General features: G+C 41.1%; 1 protein-coding gene across 2 annotated transcripts in view; it reads left to right on the top strand.

The window, feature by feature from the left end:
* The first annotated feature begins 5098 nt into the window (after positions 1-5098).
* The window catches only part of enpp1 (ectonucleotide pyrophosphatase/phosphodiesterase 1), a 55578-nt gene continuing 44210 nt past the window's right edge, over positions 5099-16466 (top strand). The window contains exons 1-16 of one of the 2 annotated variants that reach the window (XM_047021428.1): positions 5099-5366; positions 7134-7209; positions 7544-7669; positions 9617-9742; positions 10339-10402; positions 11359-11456; positions 11569-11648; positions 12168-12287; positions 13234-13343; positions 13545-13610; positions 13695-13767; positions 13999-14107; positions 15132-15263; positions 15386-15417; positions 15595-15722; positions 16390-16459. In XM_047021428.1, the coding sequence (XP_046877384.1) occupies positions 5232-5366; positions 7134-7209; positions 7544-7669; positions 9617-9742; positions 10339-10402; positions 11359-11456; positions 11569-11648; positions 12168-12287; positions 13234-13343; positions 13545-13610; positions 13695-13767; positions 13999-14107; positions 15132-15263; positions 15386-15417; positions 15595-15722; positions 16390-16459 (1545 nt within the window). In that variant the 5' untranslated portion in view covers positions 5099-5231. The remainder of the gene's footprint in view (positions 5367-7133; positions 7210-7543; positions 7670-9616; positions 9743-10338; positions 10403-11358; positions 11457-11568; positions 11649-12167; positions 12288-13233; positions 13344-13544; positions 13611-13694; positions 13768-13998; positions 14108-15131; positions 15264-15385; positions 15418-15594; positions 15723-16389; positions 16460-16466) is intronic. The other variant, XM_047021429.1, reaches the window with a different exon arrangement.

Below are 16466 nucleotides of genomic sequence, written 5' to 3'. Positions count from 1 at the left end.
TTACGTTAATGTCGTGCACTAGTTTGAGTAGTTCATTAATGGCGGCGGAGAAAGATGCAAGCGAAACTATTCTGCGGTTGTGGCAACGCTGCCGAATATCCATAGGTTAAAGCCGGAGCAAGAACATTCCTTGCTGAGTTTTGTTGGTGGCCATGATGTTGTGGCCCTCCTCCCCACGGGGTTCGGGAAAAGTTTGATCTTCCAGCTACGGCAGCTAGCTCCGTTACAGTAGTGGTGAAGGAGTTGGCTAAGGCGAACGCTTGCGATTGGTTATGGCAAATTAGAGTGGCTCTGGGCGGATCCAATAGTTTTAAACTTCAACAGAGGACCCGCCTTCAAGGAAGTTAACGTTTGTCAATGGAGAGATCCCAGACCCTCTGTACAAATGAAATGTACGAGGGTCTGGTTAGGACCAGGCCAACTCCAGACCCAACTTCCCAACCAAATTTTTTTGTGGGCGGGGATAAGTTGGGCTGGCAGCAGGCTATGGTTGGAGTCCAGTAGCTTTTTAAGCTACCCTCGCATCTATGCCGCATATCTGACCGGACTACTTGCGGAATGATATGAAAGATGTGAATTAGAAGCACAAAACCCGTTGCCAATGACAGCGGTCAATATCTTTTCGCAGTGGTGAATATCAGGAAATATTCACCGGCGAAAGTTGGGATGGCCCATTCAAATCAACGGTACTTTTTGGAACGTTCTGAAGAGCCGTATAATAAACAGCAAATGTTTACTCCTCGACAGGTCTGCAAACGCCTTTGTAAACCGAGATTTGTTAAAACGTTTGTTAACCGAGACCGTAGGTCGAGGCCATGACCGTAACATGACCGTTGGCCATGTTGTCCGAGCAATCAGCTGCACTTGCACTGGTGACGTCACTACATCTCCAAGGCAACATATCAACAAGTGAACACAACAACTCTCTGGTTGGTTAAAAACGTTTATTGACCTCTGTGAACATTCGGGAGGTCAATAAACGGATTTAATGACTTTTGAGAACGTCTCTGGACCAATAGGAACAGCGTATTAGTCCAATTATTACATTAGTATATAAGAAACAGAAATATCTTCAATGATATACTTAAGCAATAAGGTACTGGAGGCAGTACTTTATCGTCAATAATGTACGGGTTCCAGGGTGTTGTTAGGCCCAACGCGATTCTTTATAGAATCCAAAGGCTGCCATTCTCTGGTGGTAGAGGGAGAATGGTTAGTGCTGAGCAGGAGGCAGCCATTGTGAACATGGCAGTGCCATTTTAATGCATTTAGCAGACGCTTTTATTCAAAGTGACTTCCAAGAGAGAGCTTTACAAAAGTGCATAGGTCTCTGATCATAACAACGAGATAGCCCCAAACATTGCGGGTAGCCAAAACATGAAGCATACATTGTGAAAAAACAGTCCCAAAGGGAAGAACCATAAGAGCATGTAGTGAAACAAGTTACAATTAAACAACATGAACCTCAATCTTCCCATATAAAAATATAATTTGTACATTTCAGAACATTTCAATAAATAATATAAATGTTACCGTTTCATTTAAAGTACAATGTTCAGCCTAATCATTTACCATAGGGAGTACTGTACCCCCCTACTTTGGGTTTGATTCGCCTCCAGGAGGCCATCCAACAACTTCCTTCTGCCACCCCATTTCCATCACGAATGAAATTCTCTAGATCCGCCCCTGGAACATAGTTGTGGCAAACAATGCCATAAGGCTGCGTGAAATCAGGGCAGCAGTGATTGAAGATCAGGGCTTGTTTAGGAACATCAACGACTTGAGTGTCTCCACCATTGACCGCATCCTAAGAAAGAACCACATGGCCATGAAGCAGCTCTACACAGTTCCATTTCAAAGGAACTCTGAAGTTGTGAAGAAGGCCAGATGCCAATATGTGGAGGTAAGGAAACGTGACTATAGTATACTGTAATGCCCTGTCATATCATGCAGTTAGAATCAACTGGAGTCACCTTTCATTGTAATTTAGCCTTTTATTACTTAGAGAATAATGGAGCTTGAAGCTGAGGGGCACATGTCTTCATTTATGTTGATGAAGCCGGCTTCAATCTATGCAAAATGAGGCGACGTGGAAGGAACCTCATTGGGCACAGGGCCACTATAGCAGTTCCAGGACAAAGAGGCGCCAACATAACCATGTGTGCTGCCATCTCCAATGATGGTGTCCTATGCCATATCCCCACTATTGGCCCATACAACACCGAGCGCCTCATAATATTCCTGGATGCACTTCATTACAGGCTGATCCCACCTGAGGAGAGAGGGCTGTTGAGGCCTGGCATGCCACTATTCGTCATCATCTGGGACAACGTGGCATTCGACCACTCTCGCCTTGTCAATGAGTGGTTTGCAGTACACCCTCGGATGATGATGCAGTTCCTTCCAGCATATACCCCATTTTTTTATCCCATAGAGGAGTTCTTCAGTGCTTTACTGTAATAGATTTTATTTTGTGTAATATTTACAGTACTTCAGTTTTCAGCCACAGTTTGAAAATAAGAATCAATGGAATCAATACAAATTGTATCAAAGCATTTCTGATTCTGGATCCAATTCTTTGCAAGAAGGCAAATACGACAACAAATGGCACTGGCATGAAAGCTACGTACAGTAATGGGTTGCAATGACAACCACGGGTGCACTGATTCACACTGAGTGCTGTATTTAATATTTTGTTGTTCAATGTGTAATGGTTGATTGGAAGAGCTCATACAATTGTTTGCCAGTTGTGGTGTTTAAAGGCAAAATTTGCTTTTGTTGTATATTTTAAATCTTTTGGCACAGTGAGAGCCCTTTGCAGACAAAACGTGACATTTTGACCATGAGTGCCACTGTTTCGGCCTGTGTTAACTGTTTTGAGTTTGACTTGACTGCTGCATCAAAGCAATCAAGAAAAACTGAAAACAAGTGTACAGGGTCCCATTCGACCGGAACACAGACCACATCAAGGAGTTATGGCGAGAGTTTGTGCTTGTAAGTCCCATACATTCAACAATGACACATGCATGTATTGTACCTGTAATCCAATATTGTTCCTTTTCTACAGTGTCTCACTGTACCCCACTGTGTTGACCCATCTGTGTCCATACTATAACTTGCATTATCATGCTGTCTGTTTCAGCGGATCGAGGAGCATGACACAGCTAATGAGCTATATGAATACATATTCATTGATGAGGTTGGATTCAACCTGGTGAAGAGGAGGCGCCGGGGCAGAAATGTAATTGGCTTGCGCGCCATTGTTGAGGTCCCCACCGAGCATGGTGGGAACATCACTTTGTGTGCTGCAATGGGTTGAGCAGGCCCGTTGACAGTACACTACTGTTCAAAAATAAAACTTTTTTCGTGAACAGGTAAGAGATTTGATGGCAAAGAGTCATCTCGCAAAGGGAGTGTCAGGTTTAGCATTTTGTGTGTGAGGTTTTCAGTTTTGTGTGTGCAGTTTTGAGAAAGCCGTTATTGTTTTGAGAAACGTGTTAACAATTGTGAAAAACTGTAATAGGCCTAAATACATATAGGCTTTGCACATTATTTCTTTAGCAGCAAGCCTATTTACAGTTTTTTTCAACTGCTTACACACAAAATCCTTACTTGTCACACAATTTCTGAAACCAGAACCACACATCAAATCTGCAAAACCATAGGCACATTTTTGACCTTTTGATTAGTTTTCAATTTCATAAAACACTTTTTGCAAAGCACGACGCACAATTCTCCACGTAACACACACAATTCTAACAGGAAGCATCTTGATTTCCTTTTTCAAACACAAACAATCAAAATGCCACATTAATTCATCAGTGCCTCACACTAACTCCTCACATGTGCAAAAACTCATTGCTTTCCTCAACACCAACCAATCATGGCTTTAGAATATGCCTATAAATAGCCTAATTTGAGTCGATTTACAGAGGTGGGTATAATTTGAACCTTTACTGTAGAAATGATTACAGGTATGTAACAATCTACTGTAATGTACACATGTTCTAATGCGCACATAATAGCTGTTTCAGCACAACACACGGTATACTATACACAAACATATATTTTAGCACCCATGCATCCTTTGACTGCAGTGCACTGCATGATTGGTCACAGTCTGGTGGATTACTGTACCATACTGTTCAACAGTACAGTGACTGTAAAAAGACGTTCTGACAATATTTTAGAAAATAGTATATATTACTGTATGCTACAGTTCATGGCACACACACACACACACACACTATTCCGTAATCACCTTTTTCAAAATTAGGTTTGGTTTCTATCCTGCTACACTCTTTCTTTCATACTGTGTAATACTGTATTCACAACCACAAATGCTTAGTAAAGTAAAAAAAACAATTGTTTCAATCTTGTTTTTGTGTTTACCATGAATTTGTCAACATCTCTGCCATTACAGAAATGTACATAGGAGCTCATGAAAGAAAAGTTTTAGGTTGTGTGTATATAAACTGTATATAAACTGTGTATATGATATATCCAAAATATTTATATTATGGCAAAGGTGTTTGCAACGTAAGACAAATGTTTGCTTTTGAAACGTGTTTGTGATATTTTGAATGCAGTGCTTCATTTTGCAAGAGAAGCGAATCATTTTGCATTCTTTGTGTGGAATTCTTGGATTTGTGTGTAAAGTTTTGAAAAAAACAGGAAAAGTTAAAAAAAGAAATGTGTAAGCTGTTGAAAAAAAAACTGTAATATCACCAGGTGGCGGCAGAATTGCACCAGTATACACTTCATATGCAAGCATCAACTCCAACATGACACTTTGATAGCGTATTATATAAAATGTATAAAATGTTATTCAGATGAAGTCATGAACGACTGTTTTGTCTCTGATGTAGCCTACAGTAGTAGCCTATTGTTCTATTGAAGTCTCAAAACGATATAAAACATACATCTGTAGAATCCTGCATGGAGGAAAAAATTAAAATGCTCAGGAAGGCTGGTGGAGTTATATTTCACACCTCCCTGGCCGGAGGCTGGACTTGGCCGTGGTTTGTCCAATAACCGCCTATTGTGGGCAGGGTATGGTATCTGCACATGCGGACATTAGATAGACTACAATTCACGTATTGAGACGTCAATTGAAAAAGAGGCGGTTCTACATTGGCACCAAAGTCCGAAGGCTATAGAGTGTCTGACGAGGCTTTATAGGCAGTATAATAATTGAACAGATCTTTGCAAGTGCTGTCAGTGGCGACAGTATGGAAATATCCAAAGGGGATGACCATACTACAGAGCATGCAGCTACGTTATTAGGGTCGCCGAGGCTTGATAATCAGATGAGACACAGTGATAAAGTGAATGGGAACTCCAATAAATGCAAAATCATTCTTGGGGTGAGTTATTTGTATAATCTACAATAATTACGCTAACATTTTGCAAGTTAAAGTTAATTGTAAGTTTAAACTACCCGATTCAGCATTTGTTATCTAGGTGTGGCACATGTAGACTATATATATATGGCGTTTGAAGTCACGGACATACAACCAATGTATACATAGTCTATGTGGCCTTGTACACATCAGCCTACCAGTAGCTACTATAGGCCTATAGTACATAGGCCTATGCTGTTCTAATTTCCTACTTAAAGAATTCTTAAATTGTCGAGTCAGTGTCATCGTCTGGTCGGGACAAAACTCGTTGGCTTGCCAGACGCAGCTTTCTACATTACTTTGGGATGTTTTGCAACATCTGGTTCATATTGACACATAAATGAGTTGTAAAATAAAATTACACATCTTGTAGCAAAGTGTACGCTGACCTTGTCGAACTGATGCTTCCCAGGTCTGATAAGACTGACACGGTTTAAACAATTTCGTTAGTGTAGCTTTTAGACTTGACCTAGAAAAATACAATAAATTATTTATTTGCAATTGATTAAAAATGAATCACGAATTGAATGAATGTTTATTAAAAGCTGTCATGTTGATTATATACGTTTTACGTAAGTTGCCAGTGTTCAATCTTAAAACCTGCATTTCAATAGCTTGCATTACTAAGATACTCTATTTATTGTATCAACCTCAGTCTTCAGACGTCTGACCACTAACTTGTAGGTTTCCACCAGACACTGTTTGTTTTGATGACCCTCCTGGAGTCCAAAGGGTTTAGACACCAACCGAGGGTGAAAAAGCACCAATCTGAAAATAGACACCTGGATGCAGTCATCACACACACACATTGTGTATAGCTATGCTTGTGGGGACCTTAAATTCAGTCCCATTCAAAATCCTGTTTTCTCTAACCCCAAACCTTAATCTCAACCTAAAATCCTAATCTGAATTTTAACACTAAACCTAACCCAAGCTCTAAAGCTAACCCAGGACAAACCGTAACTCCAAACCCCAATCCATAATGTACTTCTATACCCACTGGAAATAGGACGAAGGAAGATTACTATTCTTGTTGGAATATCGGGTTCCCGTAATGGTAGTTAAAAAAAAGCCACACATACACACAATACAAACCCACTGCTATGTAACATAACCTGTTGAAGATTTTCAAGTACAAATAAAAAATCTTCAACAGGTTATGTTATGTTGCACAGTGGGTTTGTGTGGCTGGAATTCAGCATTTCTTATTTTCTAAAAGTAAACAACATGAGTTTTTTCCCTTTTCTTGTTTTTCAATGTAAGCGTGGGTGATGTGGTTAGGCACTGGGAAGAACACTTTGTGTAAAAAATGAAATAACAAATTTAGATCAAGATGCAGTACTAAGAGCCAAAAGCTCAGTCGGGAAAGTAGTTCTTCTCTTTAAACAATGCTCCTCTTTGGTCTGTGAAGTCCCTCGTCAGTCTTTATACACTAGTGTTTTGGTAAGGCAGCATGCTTTTCTTGGGAAGCAGAGAGAAAGCTCCAGATAAGGGAAAAGGCGAACTAAACAGAATGATCATCCATCAGAGCAGATTGCAGTATTCAGGGTTCAAAGTGTCCGACTCGACTCAGACAAGCTGTGATGAGTGTTAAAGAGCAGTGGAAGCGGGTTGCCAAACTAGCATCCATGTACAGTTTTCAGAAGGCAGATTAAACTGTTCTTATTATTTTAGCTGTGGAGATCAAACTGATCAAAACATGTTGTGGTCTTTGTTTATTGTGCTTCTCAGGTGCTGTTGCTGTGCTTGTTGGTGGTACTCATTCTTGCAGTGGTGTTTGCTTTGAGGCAGCGGTGTGACATAGAAGGTAATCTCAACCGTAAACAAAACCAGCTGTCTATGTGGTCAATGTCTAACCACTGGCATCTGTGCAAAACGAGTTTACTGGCCCAGGAACAAAACAGTCCACTGAAACTCCCTGTATTTTCCTGTAGCATGAAAAGTACATCCCTTTTAAAGTTGTTTCAGTCTTCTCTCCTGTGAACAATTGTTGAGCTGTGATACCGTTACTTCACACTTGTGGAATTAATCTCCCAGGATGACTTGAATGACTCACTCATGTTCATGCATAACTGTACCACATTATCTCAGGTAACTCATTTACATGTGCAGTATGTCTGTCCCCCAATGTGCCTCTGTAGTGATCAGCTGTAGAAACAGGTGTGTGACCGGGAGCAGGGTCAAGTCTGCAACATGCCACTGCGATCCCTCCTGTGAGGCGGAGGGAACCTGCTGCCTGGACTACCAGGAAGTGTGTGTAGAGCCTGGTATGTCCTCACTGCCCAACACGCTCTCCCCAGCAACTCTAGGTCAACCTTGCGCCAGACCAATTTACAACTGGGGACAGTAGGCTAGATAAAGATATTATTCATGCTGACCTGGTACAATATTATGTGATTTTGTATTCAAAAAGGGGGAGAGGAGGTTTGAGTTTTAATGTTTGCACACTGCATGCCTTCTCTGCTGTTGTGCCCATTCCTGGACATTTAAGGTCTATACACACTAATCTATAAGCATAGACTATAATACTAACTTTGGGAGAGTGTGTTGACTTTGGAGTAGATTGAGTGTGACACAGAACCCATCTGGCTAACCCTGGTCAGCCCGCATCAGTGTCTTCACATGGAAATCACAGGACCAAAACATCTTTTTAGGGGCCTCACCCGGTTACTGTGGGCAGGCGTACTAAGTCTGGGAGTGGTGCATTTCTCTGCTGTGTAGTTTCCCAATGCATTGAGGAATCTAAAATCTCTGCCACCCAGTCAGCATGGCAGCCATATGTGCCTCTGGTCCCCTAGATAGGCCCATGCATGTGCAGGGAAGGCGGGGAAAGGCTTTTTCTCTTGAGAACTGTACACGGAGACAGTGCAGACCTGTTAGACCATTCACTTGACTTTCCACCAATTTTTCCACCATTTCCACCAATATTACCATTGAAACAACGTTGAAAGATCAAGCTATTCTTTAGAGCAGCAACCCAGTCATCTCGTTGACCCGTTTTTATAGGAAATGTAAACTTGTTGACAACTTGTTATTCCCCACTCTCGACGAACAGCCAAACACAGCAAGAATTGACATTGTAAAAAAAAAAATCTTGCCACAGTAACTTGCTCACTTATGCTTCAAAACTATCTGACTTCCATCAAAACAATCATTCGCGAGTCTGAAACCGGAAGCTTTCATGGGCCAAACTTGACGAATGAAAATTCTAGAATGTTCATCAAAAGAGGTCTATATTATTATTAGAGCTGTCAAATGATTAAAATATTTAATCGCGATTAATCGTATTAATGTCATAGTTAACTCGCAATTAATCGCACATTTTTATCTATTCTAAATGTCCCTTGATTTCTTTTTCATCCATTATTTTGTCAAATTTTAATGCTCTTATCAACATGGAAAAGTGGTTCGGATTGCTTCGTGCAAATGTTTTTTTTTAATTGAAAACAACATTGCAATCGCCTGGCTTTGACAAGCGGGCGGAGAATTCGCATCCGCTGTGTGCTTGGCCATCAAAATGGTATTTTAGACTCCACTACGTGCTGCGATGATAGCTCAGTTCACAACGAAAGAACACACTGATCACTTTGGTCTTGTCAATGGAACCATTCGGCAACCTGTTAAAAGTAAACTTTCCATTCAGAATCTTATTGGCATCCATTTCGGCGTCTGGCGCTGGCAATCAACTCAAAAAGTTGATTGCCATCTGACTCAAAGGGAGTAAGATGGCTGAGCGGTAAGGGAGTCGGGCTAGTAATCCGAAGGTTGCCGGATCGATTCCCCGCCGTGCCAAATGACGTTGTGTCCTTGGGCAAGGCAAAGGGGATTGTCCCTGTACCTACTGTAAGTCGCTCTGGATAAGAGCGTCTGCTAAAATGACTAAATGTAAAACGTAACATTAGCCTACTACCAGAGAATGTCGTAAACGGGCTCTGCTCCTACTCTTTAGCCGGCTCGCAAGCCCAAACAAGTATGTGTGGCGTGTCTGTTGTTTTGTTTCCGGTCTTCTTAGATCCGGTGTGGTATTGTAGTTTTTCTAACGTCAGTGGTAATTGCAACAGTGTGAAAAAAATACAAAGTTTGCTAGGTCAAAAAGACCTCTCTCTCTCTCTTTCCCCTATCCCTCACTCTCTCTCTCTCTCTTTCCCCTATCCATCACTCTCTCTCTCTCTTTCCCCTATCCCTCACTTTGGATGTTGTTTATTTCCCACCAGGTCAGCGTTGGACCTGTTCCAAATTCCGCTGTGGGGAAGAAAGGTTGTCCTACAGTCTGTGCTCCTGCTCAGGAGGCTGTGAGGCGGTGGGAGATTGCTGCTCTAACTACTACAGCATGTGCAAGGGTAGGGGAGCAGGCTCGGCAAAGCCCCAGGCCTGAGGTGCAAGATGGCCCGCTAACGCACCATAGTCAGTCAGTCTAAGCATGGTCCACTGTAGGAGCTTATTTGCTTGGTTTCAAAGTTGTTTGTACAGCAAAAAAAACATAAACTGCACCAGATGTCAGAGTGTAGGATGTGTAGTTCCCTGTGTGTGCTTCCTACTTAAATTGTCTATTATGACTGTGCTAGATCATGTTTTATTTAGTTTGGAACACTATAATTAATTGTATTTTCTTTAGATATATTTGAATGTATTACTTGTATGGGGTTGGTTGATCTTTCTCTTTTCTAGCTCCCCATTGTGGTAGAAAACCTTGTGCTTCTGTTAGCCGTTGCTTTAACCATCTTAAATACCTTTCCCTAGTCTCTGAGCCGTGGTTGTTTACGACATCATTCATATTCCTTGGCTATTGCTAATGTGCTTTTTCAACAAAGTAACTGCTGTAATCATTAGATGATATTGTAGGTTTGATCTGTAGCCAGATTAACACTGAGAAATATGTATAAACGGTGTAGGTACTGTGGTGATATTGTAACTGATAGTTGTATGTCTTTTTTAGTGGGTGGGAAGTCGTGGCTGGAGGATGAGTGTGAGGACATCAAAACACCCCAATGTCCTGTTGGGTAATACTTATTCACCTCAATACCCTTATGTCCTGTTGGGTAATACTCATTCACCACAATATCTGGAGAGTAGTTCACAGGGATCCCAGGGTTTTTCAACCGCTCACTTTTTTTAAATGTTGAAACAAAGTAATAGATTCTTGAAATGAATGTAGGACAATGAAGCTGAAGCTGTATGCATGTCAAAGTACTCGAAAAACACAATTACGATATCAGCGTTGTCTTTTATGACTGGACTGATTGACTGTAGACACCAAATAGAACATCAGTGTCTTAATGGAAACATGCATGTTTGACTCCATGAGTGTGTCTGCACTACTGGAAGGGTGTGACCCTAGTTTCATTAGATAATGGAAAACTAAACTAAGAGTTTATTTTAAGACAGTTTAAGTTTTTCCAAACAAATTAATGTGCATGGTTTACTTTTTCTACAATGTGAGTCAACCACACAAGGTTTCTTTTGGGTGTAATTTTTTGTGAGTGGTTAGTCTTTTTAACACAGAAAAGTCCTCTCACACAAACGTCTTCACACTAATCCATACCTTATGTTTTAATACCGCTGTTACTCAACTACGGAGAGACTAAAATAACTCCCATGTCTGGCCTGGCCAGATTTTTCTCTAGGAGCAAGAATAGTGACTTGCAACCTATCTGAAATGGGGAATAAATGTGGCTTTAGATTGTTTGCTTTTCTATTCCAGAAAAAAGGCTTGAGGAAAACTTTTTTATTTTGAGAGGGATGGAGGAAACTCCATCCTGTGTCACAACAATAGATCCAGATTCTCCATTTGGCACCGCCTGTTGACTTCAATCCAGTCCATTGCTCTACCGTACTTTTTACAACAAGCCACTGTTATGCAGAATTATCTTGTGTAGACTGTAGTCTATAGTTAGACACAACTCAAATTGGGTTGATAAATGAATTTATGGAATCTCTCTCTTTGTTTATTTTTCAGTTTCTCCAAACCCCCTCTCATCCTGGTGTCTATGGATGGGTTCCGAGCAGGGTACTTGAAGGCTTACGGCAGCCTCCTTCCTGTCATCAGCAAGTTACGTAAGTTACAATACTTAGCACATCATTGCTCGGCAAACACTGTTTATGTGGTGGCAACAAGCCACAGGACAGTTGTCTGGGCTAGTTCTGACCAAACCTCCCTGTATTCCAGGCAACTGCGGGACATCTACCCCACACATGAGACCTGCTTACCCCACCAAAACCTTTCCAAATCATTACACCATTGTGACTGTGAGTCATTCATCTCAATTTAGTCTCCCCAGTCCCCCAGAGTTAAATACACATTCCCTTGTTTGTTTACTCAGACTTCCATTAGGTAAACCTCAGCGAAGGCCGTACTCTTGTTTTGGCAATCTGACAATCAGATGAGATCCTTTCAAACGGGTACAAACGAAAGGGTAGAATATTAACAACAAAACTGTTTGTGTGTGATGATGGATTACATGTGCGTCCAAAGACAGACAGCTGGTAAGACATCTTTACCAGTTTAACTCTACCATTTTAATTAGCAACCACCCTCCTCCTTCAGTAGAGGGTGGGTGAACCTGTGGTTTTCTATCTGGGAGGGAGCCTGGGAGACACTGAAGATCAGATAGAGAAAGAGAGAGATAACCCATGTTAGCCCTTCAGCTGCAAGCACCGCCATATATGTGTTCCACACTCAGCTTGGGTGTGTGTAATTGTGTGTGTGTATCTGTGTGTATATTTATGTGTGTGTATTTGTGTGTGTGTGTCATCTCCTCTCTGCAGGGCCTTTATCCTGAGTCTCATGGAATTGTGGACAACAAAATGTACGATGTGACCCTGAATGCCAGCTTCAGTCTAAAAGCTGCAGAGAAGTTCAATGCCAAATGGTACCTAGGCGAGCCGGTGAGAGCTTGTGTTCTTGAAATTCTATAAAGTATTGGCGTTCTTTAGACAATTCCTTAAACAATGACATAGAAAAAAAACGATTGATGGTTTGTTATTCTCTTTTTGTTGTTATGGTTGTTTCCCTACATGATACTATACACATTGATGTTCAGGGGAACAGAAACATGATAGAACATGCATCAGAACTTTTCGTTTGTTGTTCTTTCTCTAAAATTCCCCTAAACTCGAAAGTATCATTGAGAAACATCCCAGAACTGGAAGTAATGTACAATATCTTAGCGCAGAAATCTTAAGATGTATGGATTGGGTGGGAACAGAAGTTATCGTGCTTTAATTATTTTACTGTTGTTTTCCCTCCACAAACTCCACGAGGGGCTATTCTGTTGACAGCAGTCAGTTGAATCTCAGTGAGATTGGGGAGGCAGGGTTTCAGTCCCACATAATAGGCCTCTTGAAATAAATATGGGTTCTGCCTCCGCAAAATGACAGGCTGCACGAGCTGTGGGCTTCCCTCGTTTGGATGCTCTCTCTATGAAGTTTGAGACTGTCTTGGCATGCCATCCTCCAGCTCAGTGTCACACAAACCCCCACCCAGACCCCCCACCCAACCTCAATTGCCTCCCAACCTCCTTCACACTCCATGTGGCCCATGTCCAGAAGCAGCCTGAGTCTAATTCAGAAAGACAACTACACGTCCCATGACCACTTATTAGGATTGATGGTCAAACTCTGTATTTACAATAATCAGTAAAATCCAAATTGACTCCTCAATGCATCAAACTATTTGATCACAATCATAAGACTAAACTGTGTTTGCATGGCTTTTTTGGCCAAAGCCTTTCCCAGTAATTGAAAAAGACCAAGAGATATTTGATGTTTGAAGATTTATGATTATTTCTATGCATGGGTGTATTTTGAACGTCTAATGTTACTCTGAGCGCAGATCTGGTTGACTGCCATGTACAACAACCTGAAATCAGCCACTTTCTTTTGGCCTGGATCGGATGTAGACATCAAAGGAAGATTCCCAGATTACTACAAAAAGTATGACAGGTGAGGAATTAATAGACTATTAACTTGTTTATAGTTTATATTGAATGTTTATATGTGTATACTTATATACATGTAATTCTTATAATTACCTTTTTTGTCAATGTATTTTATAGAAAGTTTCATACTTTCGAACTTTCATAGAAAGTTTTTTATATTAATTGCAATTTCTCAGAAGAATAAATACTTTTTGTTTGTATTCAGGGTTATTCCATTTGAGAAGAGAATCACAACCTTATTTGAATGGCTGAGTTTGACTGAGAGGAAAAGGTAGACTTTCTCCTGACAGACATTGCACATCCTCCTTATGCATGCCGTCTGTCCTTCTAACCTCTGGGCTGTTTGTGTTGGCAGGCCTGATTTCTACACTTTGTACTTAGAAGAGCCAGACTCTTCGGGTCATCGCTATGGGCCGATGAGCAGCCAGGTCAGACCATCTGTAACCAGTGAACAGCTGAATATGCTGTACTGAATAACTGGCAACAAGCAGACAACACATATACAGAAACACATATCCATATACAGTATAAATCCATATTTGCAATGAGCGAAATGCCCAAAAAACAACAACACGATTTCAAGTAATCCTACAAAAAATCCCAATGGAGTTGTAGTCAGGCCCATGCTGGATGCTGGGTGTAAGTGAGTGTGTGTGCAGGTGATCGAGGCTCTGCTGAAGGTGGACAGGCTCCTGGGGCTGCTGATGGACGGGCTCAAACAGAGGAACCTGCACCGCTGTGTCAACATCATCCTCCTGTCTGACCACGGTGAGGACTAGCTACACACACTGTGTCCTACTTGGGATTCCTCAATATTTTTGGTAACAAAAAAACATCACATACTTGGTCTTTGTGGTATACGTTATGTATGAAAAATGGCAACGGTATTTTAGCACAGCAATACAGTCCTAAGCAACGTATCCTTCGTCCTGCATGACAACTCTAACAAAATTAGGTGGCCTGAATTGAATTTTGCTGCTCTGATACATTATTAAATAACTCATGCTGCAAAACTCAGTTAGTTTGAAGGGCTCCATTTGTTTGAATTGTACTTTTGTACTGTTGCATTGTTACACCCTCACTTCCAACAGCCCTCCAATGTGGGGGATGTGCAGAGGCTACAGTGACTGTTAGCCCCAGTGTTTGTCTTAGATGAGCCATAGTATAAGTTATGTATAACTATAAGTTATGTATAACTATAAGTTATTATATGTTTGTCTTAACAGCCTAATGGGAGAGCAGTTCTCCACAGTCAAAGTAAATGCTTTTAATATCTGCACTGCATGTGTGTCTAATCACTCTTGTGATTAGAAATGTTTAGCATTAGGGAATTTAAACAAATGTGGTTCAGGCCATCATTTAACAGGCTTTGGAATAAGCTCTGCATCAGGCTGTTGATCAAAAAGGTTTTTAATCTAGTGAAATTAGTTTATAGTTTGTGAATGGTGATGGAATAGTCATGGAACTACTTGTACAGTATGCATATGGATAAGTAAGTATGTATGATGGCCATTGAATTATGTCAGTTGGTTTCTTTATTTCTGCATATTATCTATGAATTCTGGTTTATTAATGAACATTTACAGAATTGTGCAGTGATGAGCAAACAGATCATAATTTCTCTAGCAATAGTAGTCAGGATTTAATATTTGACAAACTGTAAAAAATAAATATGGATATAATTAACTTTTTTCTACAAGCTCTCTTACTGTTGGTGAGAACAGATGTGAAATCTGTTTTGTGCAATTTGAAGTGTCAGCAGTAACAGTGACTGTGTTTCCTGTGAGCGCAGGAATGGAGGAGGCTTCCTGTCAGAAGGCCGCCTATGTCTCATCTTACCAAGAAAACATCCAGGACTTCACCGTCATCCAGGGCCCCGCTGCCAGAATCAGACCTGTGCGCCTGCCCGAAGACTTCTTCTCCTGTAAGATAACCAGGTCATTTCCTGTCCCCTTCTCCATCCACTTCCTCCCATGAGCACATCCCTGTCCTTCACTTGAATTCTCAGTGTGACATTTTTGCTTTGTCTTTGTGTCCCTCCTACAGTTGACTATGAGGGGCTGGTGAAGAACATATCGGTATGCGAGGCATTTTTCTCCAGTGCTCCGCTTAACATGTAGTATACAGACATTGAATGAGACAATTACCCACTTGGCTGACCAGATGTCGTACAAAGCACCACCCCCCAATAACCCTTCCCACACTCTTTCCTCCACACAACTGTCTATATCACTCCCTGTCTGTCTGTCTTTCAGTGTAAGATCCCAGACCAGCCCATGAGGCCCTTCCTGAAGGAGCACCTACCAAAACGGATGCACTTTGCCAACAATGTGCGGATTGAAAGGGCCCATCTCTACATGAAGCCTGCCTGGCAGGCAGCACTGTAAGACACCCTCACATAACCCTACTGCTGACAGATACTGGCATAGTAATGGCCATCGATGAAATGGAAAGCCTGTTTATTTAGAGAATGTGATCAAATTAGAATTTTGTTTGTTAAGCATGATGTGTTTATTGTTTTACAATAATTTAACTATTATAAACTATTACAGCACCAATGATTTTGGACCTGTACACAAAAACACATAATCTAATACATTTTAATCAATGAGTACAGTAAAAACTCTCTAAACTTAACTTGAACCTTAAATATAAGGTATCCCCAACTCGTCCTTGGGATTGAGCAGTACATTTACATTACATTACATTTAGTCATTTAGCAGACGCTCTTATCCAGAGTGACTTGCAGTAAGTACAGGGACATTCCCCCCGAGGCAAGTAGGGTGAAGTGCCTTGCCTAAGGACACAATGTCATTTGGCATGGCCGGGAATTGATTTGGCAACCTTCAGATTATTAGTCCGATTCCCTAACCGCTCAGCCATCTGACTCCCTCGCAGTAATATTAGAAATACAAAAATACGGAATACTGAAATATCTACAGTGGGCACTGTTTGTGTGTGTGGTGTGTGTGGTGTGTGCGTGTGTGTACATGTCCACGTGTGAGTGTATAGACTTTTATATTATTGTTTTTCTCTCTTCTCTTCCACAGTCAGCCTAAGGAAATCAAGTACTGCACTGGTGGATTCCATGGCTCGGATAACGTTTTCAAAAACATGCAGGTCAGTG

This window comes from Hypomesus transpacificus, chromosome 6, assembly GCF_021917145.1.
Source record: "Hypomesus transpacificus isolate Combined female chromosome 6, fHypTra1, whole genome shotgun sequence".
Lineage (NCBI taxonomy): Eukaryota > Metazoa > Chordata > Actinopteri > Osmeriformes > Osmeridae > Hypomesus > Hypomesus transpacificus.
This window is presented reverse-complemented; position numbering and strand designations above follow the sequence as displayed.